This window comes from Trichoplusia ni, unplaced genomic scaffold, assembly GCF_003590095.1.
Source record: "Trichoplusia ni isolate ovarian cell line Hi5 unplaced genomic scaffold, tn1 tig00003798, whole genome shotgun sequence".
NCBI lineage: Eukaryota > Metazoa > Arthropoda > Insecta > Lepidoptera > Noctuidae > Trichoplusia > Trichoplusia ni.
The window spans coordinates 93,295-104,222 of NW_020800454.1; the positions used below are offsets into that span (position 1 = coordinate 93,295).

General features: G+C 39.5%; 2 protein-coding genes across 2 annotated transcripts; both read right to left on the reverse strand.

The window, feature by feature from the left end:
- Window positions 1-967: 967 nt before the first annotated feature.
- Window positions 968-2,317, reverse strand: LOC113508079 (alpha-1,6-mannosyl-glycoprotein 2-beta-N-acetylglucosaminyltransferase-like). The gene has a single exon (XM_026891039.1). It carries the CDS (start codon window positions 2,315-2,317, stop codon window positions 968-970), a length of 1,350 nt encoding a protein of 449 aa, XP_026746840.1.
- Window positions 2,318-6,678: 4,361 nt separating this feature from the next.
- On the reverse strand, window positions 6,679-8,457 carry LOC113508094. Its single transcript, XM_026891065.1, has one exon. It carries the CDS (start codon window positions 7,991-7,993, stop codon window positions 6,743-6,745), a length of 1,251 nt encoding a protein of 416 aa, XP_026746866.1. The 5' UTR covers window positions 7,994-8,457; the 3' UTR covers window positions 6,679-6,742.
- Window positions 8,458-10,928: the final 2,471 nt, after the last annotated feature.

The window sequence follows — 10,928 nt, forward strand, 5'->3', positions numbered from 1 at the left end:
GCAGTCAGTTGCAGAGTGTCTGCGGCATCGCGCGCCGGGACCCCACGCACACACTTTTCTTAAGGCCAAGCCAAATAAACGAACTTCACTTCAAAATAAATCATGTATAGTAGCAGCAAAAATATTTGTTTTCTTAGGTACTTATGTTATTTTGGAAAATAATACTCGTGCCACATTACAAAACAAAAAAGACCGTTTGTAGTAGTGAAACGTTAAATAGCTATCTGTGTATTGCGGTCGCGGCTGCGGTACCACAACATAACGTGAAGACTGCTCTGTCCGAGTGTGACGATGAAAATAGAAAGGGCTTTTCCTTTCAATTACTAAGGATTACGGTTCTAATCGGTTTGACTGCACGGAGAGCCGAGTGGTTGAGGTCATCACGCCAAACGTGATCCACGAATGCTTGTTCTGAGTCTGGGTGTCTTTGAATTGTATGTTTGTGAAACACCCCGCGACACAAGGATTAAATTCGGGAGTCGTTTTCGAGTGCGGGAGTAGTTTAAAAAAAAAAAGAGTCGCGACCAAGATGATGACGTACAATAATGTAGAATTTATACGCAGCCGCATCAATACGAAGACATGTGTGATCTTTAACAACCACAGATAATACAAATTGCTAGCCCCTAAGGCACGGTTGTAGAGGGATGAGTTCATGACTATCACATGTGATATTGTGTGGAGAAAGGTGTCCATCTTAAAGACAGTACTTCATCTGTGGATTTGAAATGTCATGATGTATTGCCCATAGTGTAGTTCGCAGGCAGGCGCGGGCGGGCGCTGGCGGTGCGCCAGTACCGCTCACCGCGCCGCTGCTCGCTCTCCATACAAATATTAAACAAGGCTGCACTCCCCTTTTCCCCTTGCCGGACATTTACAAAATGCTTTTGATTTACAAGCATTATTTGTTGCTTAATTAATGGTTAGTAAATATATTTATTTGGATCTTGCATATAACTTATACTCGTCACAGCAGCTGACGAATTTCGACGTCGGACATGTTGATGCGGTGCTCGGCTATAGTGAGAGACTCCTGTGACTCAGTGGTGGTGGTCGGTACGATGGTGGTCGCCGTTAAGTCGTTCATGGCGCCCGTCGTCGTAGACATGAGAGGGTCCAAGCAGAGGAGGTGGTCCCGCATGTCGCTCCACCCGCCGTTACCCTGCGGGGGAAGCTTCGCGTTATTGCCCACTCTCCCGGAACTACTGTACAAGGCCACCGCCTTCACGTTCGCAGGAAACATCCTGGCTTCCTTCATCCAACCATAGATCTTCTGCACAGCAAGCCGGCCGCTGGGGAACATGCTGGTGGAGAGCACGCGCGGCGCCTGCGGGGCCACCATGTCCGCGTGCCCCTCTCGGAACCTGCTGAGCAGGTTGAGCAGCGAGTAGCTCCAGCTGACGTCATCATACATACAGTAGTATGACGACACTGCAGCGATCCTCTGCCATACAGATTTATTGAAAGCTATTCCTTTATCAAACGGTGGGTGCCAGGAGTCTACCGTCAACAAGTCGTAGTCCAAATTCTTTGCAAACGGTCTCCCAAAAGACATGATATAAATCCCTGGGATGTAAGTCTGAGTCCGCGAAGTGTAGCGTAGCATGTACAACAGATCCGGTAACACATAGTTATCCTCCTCTAGGAAAATGACGGTGCCTTTATAACTGTCGGACCAGTCGAGATTATTAAAGATGAAACAGGCTTTCCACCACCAGTGGTGCTTGTGCTCCACGCGGCGCGCGTCCCGGTTGCTGCAGTACTTGTCCGCGGCGCCGGCGGCACTCAGGCAGTCCTCAGCATCGATGCCAGGGAACTTGTTTGGATAAAGCTGAAGCGAATAGGGATAGAATATCTGCATGACCCTTGCGAAAGTAATGCTTTTAACGAGCTTGTTAATTTTTTCGTCATAGTAGCTGTGTGAGAACACCAGCAGCACGGACTGGATGTAGTGCACCTGCGACAGAGACACGATGAGGTACTGCAGGCGCTCGGCGTCGCGGTGCACCTGCACGACCAGCATGGTGACGTCAGCGCGCACTAGCCCGTAGCGCTGCACGTGCAGCACCTCACGCTCGTAGTTCAGCACCTCCACCGTGCTCGTTAGCGCGTTCAGCTCGCCGCTCGACAACTTCTTTGAAGAAATCTTGAACTTTTCATTGAACTTTAGATACCTGCGCACATGCTTTGGGACGAATTCCGTCTGCAGCGAAAACGAGTGTATGTGGCGCAGCACCAAGTACAACAGCAATAACATACAACAGTAAACAGGCACTCCGTTAGATCTAGCTTTAAATATCAGTGATTTTAAATTCATTTTGAACATAGATCTGACATTGCGCTATGTGTCAATATGCCCAATGAGTGCTCACATCAACTAAAATCTGCTTACCACCTCTGCTTTGGGTAGTTATCTGTGATCCTGGTGCTATAACTATATTACATATTTTCCCCTCGGTGATATAACTATATTACACACATATTATATCATCCTTATTCCGAACTATATACATTTGGGGTTTTAGTTTTAGCAGTGGGGCCTCCTGACAGAACACAAGCAAACATTGTATAAACGGCATAGATTATGCAAAGGTTATGAACTCTACCTACACTATGGATTCAGCTTTGTATACATTTTTTACCCAAAAAATTATTAATCTATATATAATTTTTTTGTTTAATAGACATTTGTATTTAAATGAGAATAAATATCCACTTTGTCAGATTTAGAAGTCTTGATTCGACGTTTTATGGAGAAATGAGGCGAAAACAAACATAAATAAAGTAACAAAAAGCAAGCAAGTGATTGTATATACCATAGGCACATTTGAAAATAACTAATTGTTTGCCTTAATTATAAAAAATAATTAACCATAGCTTGCGCGCGTACAGTAGGTAAGTATGTGACATTACGCAGGATTCGAGAGCTGCCGTCTAGTAAAACATTAACTGCAACGTTTTTTTTTTTATAATTTTAATCTACAAGAAATCGATACAAACAAATTTACGCCTTCGACTATACTCCCCACTCGATAAACAATATTATTTAGTTCTTTTCTTGTTAAAGCCAAGAAGTATCTGTCACAACGCTAAACCCACCGTGTGCGACGTGTCACAACTTCGATCTTCGCGCAAAACAAGCATTTGTATAATCGAATGCATCTAAATATTGTAAACAGAAATTATTATTGAAAATATGTAGATTATAGACTATTTGACTGTTTATAATCTTGGGGGCACTTAAGTTATTGCTAATACCTTTCTATACGATGCCTTGAATAAAACAAATATTCGTAGGGCTTAACTTCGACGTTTCCAATTCTCGGAGGGATATAAAAAAAAAAAAAAAAAAAAAAAAAAAAAAAAAAAAAAATATTTATTAAAAACATAGTTCACATTACTTAAATACATGTACGAATACAAATGACTCGGATGTAAAACCAGTAAAAATATCTTAATAGTCATAATCATAGGAGTTGAGTTAATCTACACCAAAACATAATAATATACGAGAAGGATGGTCTAAAGATAATATAGGGACACCCGAACTAGGTTTGTTTTAAACCTGTGTTTCGGGTTATCAGTGCAGAAAAATGATTGATGGATATTTTAATGTAATTCTATCACTTAATTGTATTATAAAAGACTAAGCAGGACAAGCTGTCCTGAATTATTTAATTACATTACCTGTACTTATTATTATAATTTCTAAGCTAAACAGTTTATTGTAATATTTCTAGAAATTTTTCCGTATCTGAGTAATTGAGGGACTGTAAGTATTCTGTTACCATTCTATTACACCTATTTAAGCTTACACTATATAACTTAAGTAGCCTGTTAAACTTGTTATATAAATAGGGTCCTTGAAATAAATAAAATCTGTTAGTAAAAGCATGTTGCGTTTGTGGGTTAGTGCAAACTAAATCCTTTCTTCTCTTGCCGGAAGGTACCGGGCTGAAACCAATTTCAGTATGCTGGAGTCGTACTATATGTAGAATAAATAACTGGCGTACTGTAAGTACTTTGCATTCCCTGTATAACTGGTGAGTAGGAAACCTGAAAGGACGAAAGGTGGCGACCTTTAGGATTGCTCTTTGAGCACGTTCTAGGGGCAAGATAATATATTTAGATGCACCACCCCATGAGCCTATGCAGTAGGTAAGAATGGATTGGCACAAAGCCATATACACCTGGCGAATTAGATTAAAGTCTGCAATGTTGCGTAAGTGTTTAAAGATATAGATTAATTTACGTACTCTGGTGCATAATGAATCAATATGTTTACGGAAATTAAGGTGACTGTCAATAGTGACACCTAGATATTTAGTATTGTCAGTTTTTACTAATGTAGGGCAAGCGCATGCAGTCGCCGCGGACGCGCTCGTATTACACTTATGCGCATAAATATTTAGGTTAGTAGTCGACTTATTACTATTTCTCATTGAAAATAACATGTAATTTGTTTTACTTGAATTTAATGTTAGAATATTATTGTTAAGCCAGTTAGACACTACATTAAAACCATTTTGGGCATTTTGATAGACCTCATCCTTAGACTTGCCTGAGAACACAAGAGCTGTATCATCAGCAAACGATATAATGACACCATTTTGCAGAGACAAATTGCACAGGTCGTTTATGTAAACTAGGAATAAAGTAGGTCCCAATATACTACCCTGGGGGATTCCGTAACTACTGCTGTTTAGTCCCGCACTTCTATATTGACCAATTTTTACGCACTGCTCACGGTTATTAAGATAGTCCGAGAATAATTTGAGCTGTGTTCCTCTTATACCAATTTTTTTCCAGTTTATACAATAACAGAGAGCAAGCAATGGTGTCAAATGCCTTGGCAAGGTCTAAGAAGATCCCCATTGTGTACATACCTTTATCTAGACTTGTACATACATAGTTAGTTAGCTGATGCACCGCTTGGTTAGTTGATCTTTTTGATCTAAAGCCAAATTGGCGATCCGAAAGCAAATTATTGCTCTCAAGATATTTAATAAGCCTAACGTTAATTATTTTCTCCAAAATCTTAGAAATTCCTGATAGAACTGCAATTGGTCTATAATTGGTAATATTGTTTTTGTCTCCGGCTTTAAAAACTGGGGTTACTAAGGCCTTTTTAAGCAGATTAGGAAATATACCGTTCGATAAACATAAGTTAAATATGTAAGTTAGTGGAGGTGCAATTATGTGCTTGAATCTTTTTAGTACGCTATTTGGGATGTTATCCCATCCAACGGCACAAGAGTCTTTTAAACCATCTATAATACTAACAACCTCTTTAACGTCCGTATCTAATAACACAAACGAATATAAGGTATTAGGCGACATATGTGTAGTTTGTGGACAAGAATTTCGGGAATAATTTTCAGCTAAATCTTTACCCAAATTGACAAAATAATTGTTCACTTTATTTGCCGCTAGTATTGGAGTTACATCTGTTGCTAAAAGTTCTAGAGCAGAGTCTGATTTCTTAGATCTGAAAGTGTTACTTTTAACAACTTTCCATATCAGCTTACTGTTTTTGCCGGCTTTTTGTATTTGAACTTTGTCATATTGGGTTTTTATTTTTTTCAATAGGTTATTACAGAAATTCCTGTAGCGTTTGTAAGTAATGGAAAGCATCTCGTTATCAGGTGCAAGTTTTAGCTTTTGGTGAAGTTTATCCCTATGTCTAATGCAACGGACAAGGCCAGGCGTAATCCACGGCTTAATATTGCTGTATTTTCTAGGTATCATTTTGTTAGAGGTATTATTACTAATTAAAGTTTGTAATGAACCAACAAAATACTGCAAACTAATATTTGGATCACTAGAACTGTAAACGCGGTCAAGATTTAAGTCGCGTATGTCGTTTTCAAGTGTCGTCATGTTTAATTTTGTTATGCTACGCATACAGTTTTTTCTAGGTAACGAGGTTTGTAATGTTAGTAATATTGCTTGGTGGTCAGTAAGCGATGAATTCGTAATATAAGTTTTTGATGGTAATTTAGACTTTATAAATATGTGATCTAAGCATGAACCACTTTGGTGTGTAGGGTAATCATGAGCTGGCCATAGTCCATGGAATGTACAGATATTGAGGTAGTTATGTGCATGAGTGTTAATTTTCCCAGAAACAATGTTTATGTTTATGTCGCCTAAAAGTATGATATTATTATAAGACGAAAGCTGTTCTAAGATTATACTAAGCGAGTTTAAAAAAGTATCAACATTTTGAGATGGTGGCCTATATATAGCCAATGCTACTATGTTTAGGTTAATTTTAATCAAGAGGCTATTACAGCCTTGGAATAAGGGTTCTTCTACTGCTACTTTTAGGGTATTTTTAATATATATAACCAGGCCATCATTTTGATTGACATTTATCGCGGTTTTATACATAGTATAACCATCTAGCAATGGCAAATTATCTATTTGTTTTGATAACCAACATTCCGTAAGTACTATGATGTCACAGCTTATATCAAGGTTCTGTAGAAGAACTTCAAACCCACTAAAATTTCGGCAAATACTACGAATATTCTGAGTTAGGAAAGTTAGTAGTTTTTCACCAGTAGGAATATTCTTTTTGCAGTTTTCGACATTGCAGATTATTGCTTCAGATACGGAAAAATGATCAATTTCGCTTAAGAGATTATTTATCATTGCGTTTAGATGTAAATAAGTTAATACAAAAGAGAAGTAAAATCTAGTGTTTAAGTGCTACTTACAAGTAAAATAATCGGCGCTCTTAGGCGCCTTCATAATCTATCGTGTGTATATAATTGTCCTCTGCATATTTGCGTGCTGGGCAGTTCACATCGCCAGTAGGGTGGTCACATTTACGCTTGAATCGCTTGCAGGTTGCACATTGGGCAGGAGCGGATTTGTTGTTGCATTCTTTAAAAGAATGTCCCATCTCCCCACAGTGGTTGCAAGTAGGGCTTGTTTCGCGACAAAACTTGGCTGCATGACCAAACTGTTGGCAGTTAAAGCATCTGGTCACTATTGTAAAGTCTCTTACTGGGCACGACGTCCAATTAATAAAAATACGGCCTTGATTAATCAGCATTTTTCTAATGCTAGCTGGAACTTCAATGATGTAGTTACAGGTAGGACGATCTTTCTTACCCGACTTGTGGCTCAATCTTACATCACTTAGAAATGACGCACGCGTAGTATTCGGCAATTTTTCAGAGAGGTTTTGTTCAAAAATGCACTCCATTACCTCCGATTCAGTAAGGGCTACCGGGACACCAACGACTGCGATACGAGGACGGCGCTTTGAGGGTTCTTCGACTTTGAGGCCTGAAGAAACCAGTTTTTCTGAAGTTTTCAGCTTCTCAATGTCGCCTTTGCTGTCCGCACTGATAATAACTCCTCCGTTTTTAATTTTCTTCAAACCACGGACTCGAAGTTTCAGCTCTCCAGGCGAGATAATTTTCTGGACAAGGGTCTTGGTATCATCACTGCTCTGCGTCTTGTCATTTGGGTAAATAGCAAGAGAGCTGAGATTGGCTGGGCGTACAAATTTGTCCTCTCCTTTTTTTACCATATTGGCATATGAAGTAGAACCTGACTGGCGTTCAGCTGCTACAACCTGTCTTAGTTCTTGGAGGGAGTTCGCGATGTCCTGTTCTCCTTGCAGTTGTCGTATAGTAACATGGGCCTGGATTGCCTTCTGCTTCAGGGACTGGTATAGTACCGCCATCTGAGATGTCCCATGAGAGACCTTACGGCATAGGTTGGTGACACGGAGTTTCTGGTCGTTATTCATTTTACCTTCAGCTACGATACCACAAACTTCCGACATAATGGAGTCGATAGAGGTCAACCATTTCTGGATCTCCGGCGTAGAAACGTATTCCACCTCAGGCTCAGTGGACGCTGGCGGCTCTCGGTCTCCAAGAGTCTGGTGTTGTTCAGACGGCGAAGGCGTTGGCGGTGGACTACGCCGTAATAATTGGCTACGCCCAAAAGGGCTTATTCCTGGGTTAGACATACTAACACAGAAAACACTCTTTAGTACTTAATAAAAGTGCTTCATCTTGTACAGTGTATAAAGATGCATACACGCGACACACTTAATTTTTGCAGGTTTGCAAAAAAAGAAATATTACTAATTAATATTTGTAATTAAAAATGTCTCATTATAATCACAACAATAAGTACGTCCGCTTAGTCTCACAGCTCAAATAATCCTCATATATCTTTTAAATAAGGTTCCTGGTTTCGGGTGAGCAAATAAAACTGTGAAACAGTAATCGACATCATAAGAACTCGCGCTTAATGGAAAAAAATAGTCGAAATATTCGCGGAACACACAGAGTGAGCCGCTCTTGGGAGCTTTAAAAGTTAGCGTGTACACCCCCCTCCGCGCCCCGCCGCCCGCGCCGCTCCCTGTGCGACCCTCGGGCGACACAACTTCCAGATCTTAATTTTTTGTCCGGGAAAAATTCAATTTGACTAAGTATATCGCTTAAGTACATTTGCATTATAGGCTTACAATTTCCTCTTGTTCTTTACGACCTTAAATAAAGTTTTAAGCCGTTTCGGATGGGATCGGGCGCTCATCTCGCGGATAAATAATACTCCGACGAATAATGGAGTTTGTATTGACGGTTATTTAAAAATATATCCATAAAGGCCGCGGCCGGCGCTAAGTGAACACCACAACACTCGTAAATTATAAAGTGGCGCACAAACGACGCCATTATCTCAGCTGACAACCACCTCGCTTCTCGATGATTTTTCTTCGCACAAACTTTTCTAATAAAATTCTAGTTCGGAAATATTTCTAAGCGTTTCTGCTTGAACGACTGATTCCGATTTGAGTCCAGCCATTAATGTGCCTTTGTATTTCATAGTTCTCATTTCTTCAAGGAAATCTTTGATCACTTATAGCTTATAAGTAGGTGCCTAGGGATTGCGGTTTAAATAGTTTGTTCTTGTGAATATCTACATAGACGCACGGATTTAGACATCTGCATCAGCATCCGCAAGCTCAACAATGTATGCGGATTTTCTTGCGAATTCACGTGTTACAGAAGTAGCAAGATGCAACAATAAAGGCATTTGGAGGGGCTACAGCAATTTACTACTACTTTATTTCATTTAACAAAACTGCATCAAATTATGTGTAATCTGTTACTGGGCAGTTTCGAAGTAACACACGTTACAGCACCCCCACGTTCTGACAAGCGACAGGAGTTTAATTCAAATCATTTTTCAGCTAGATATTTTCATTACCTTTTTAAATACCTAATGCACTAATGAATGTTAATCGATCTGTAAAATACATTACCGATTACGAGAAATATCGAAGGTAATGTACATATCTAAATTGTATCTCTAACGCCGCATCTTTAGCCGCCAACTAGAACCAGTCCGATGTTTGACACGCGAACAGTGAACTGCGCTAGCTTGTATTGTATAGTAGAACGACAACGGTGAACAAGGACAATCCGGCACCGCACATGCAAAGGGTAGGTACATCATCGTTAGCAGTCAGCTGCACTGTTAGAAACGTAGGGATGGTGCATGGCATATTGAAACATAAGGCCAACACTATCTATCATTAAACGATATTTAAAGCGCAGTACAAAGAACTTGATGTTCAAATTGCGTGTTATTTCAAACTGCATCAAATTTGTTAAAGGTCAGTTCATAGAAACTTTAACATTTACCTATCATAACAATTTTAAAAACATAATTTGAAAACGGCGCGCATCTCGTCCCCCCTCCCTCATGTTACAAAAAAAAATGCCTGTGTAAAATCTTTTCATTGCCTGAATATTTGAATACAAGAATGTCGTAATTCTTTCAAAATAAATTGACGTCAACCAAGTATTTAGGTCGGCTGATGGCGAGGTGGGCTGTCAGTGTCACAGGTGGAAGCAAATTGTCGACCCTCGTCAACGAAGGGCAGATTAAACCCTCCTACATTACCTGAGGGTAGCCCGCACTATTATGTGCCGGCTTGATACTCTACCTTCGACACGCTGTACTCGCGTCCTTTATACTCGGCATTCATTTGTTCCACCGATACACGACCACTTGAGAAGTGTCCCCGTTAATTCCTGTATTCCTGTAACCGAGCAAACTCTACTTTTGTAGTCATTTCAATATGAAAAGTTACTATTACTTAATTAGACAATTAAATTATTTGTAAAATGCTCTTAAAATAGATCACTGGTATGTGATGTTTGGCATGGAAGCCAAACATCACAAGGCCATAAGGCATAAAAATAGTGTAGAGCAATGTACTGTCTTGAATAATTTTAGAATTACTGATCGACCGAGATTCGGCTTTGGTTTCGATTCCTCCCAAAATATAGCCGAAAGTTTCAGCCCCGCCAAAACTCCAGTTCGTAAATTTACATTGATTTCCATCAAGATTATGGTAATAATAATCCTCTAATCAAAACCATACTTAAAGGTTACTAAATTATCTATACTTCTATACCTACTAATATTATAAAGAGGAAAGATTTGATTGTTTGTTTGACACGAATAGGCTTCGAAACTACTAGACCGATTTGAAAAATTCTTTCACTGTTGAGAAGCTACATTATCCCCGCTGAACATAGGCAATCTATAATTTATTTCGAAAAATATTAGGGTTCCGTAAGAAAATTGCGATAATATAATCAAAGGGGGGAAATCGGAAACCTATTTCTGCGTACGCTGCTAATACTATTGAAAATAGAACAAAATGATATCGCACCTATATCATTTTGTTCAGTTTGCTTACCACGCGGACGAAGTCGCGGGCAGCTGCTAGTGTAAAATTAAAAAGAGAAAAAACGAAATAATAATAATGAAGATACAACAAATTAGACGGTTATATAGTACATATTAAATAAGCCTCAAAACATAATTAGCGCAAGAAAATTAATCTGAAGTTAAGTTGCTTACTAGGTTTAGGCCTAGGGCTT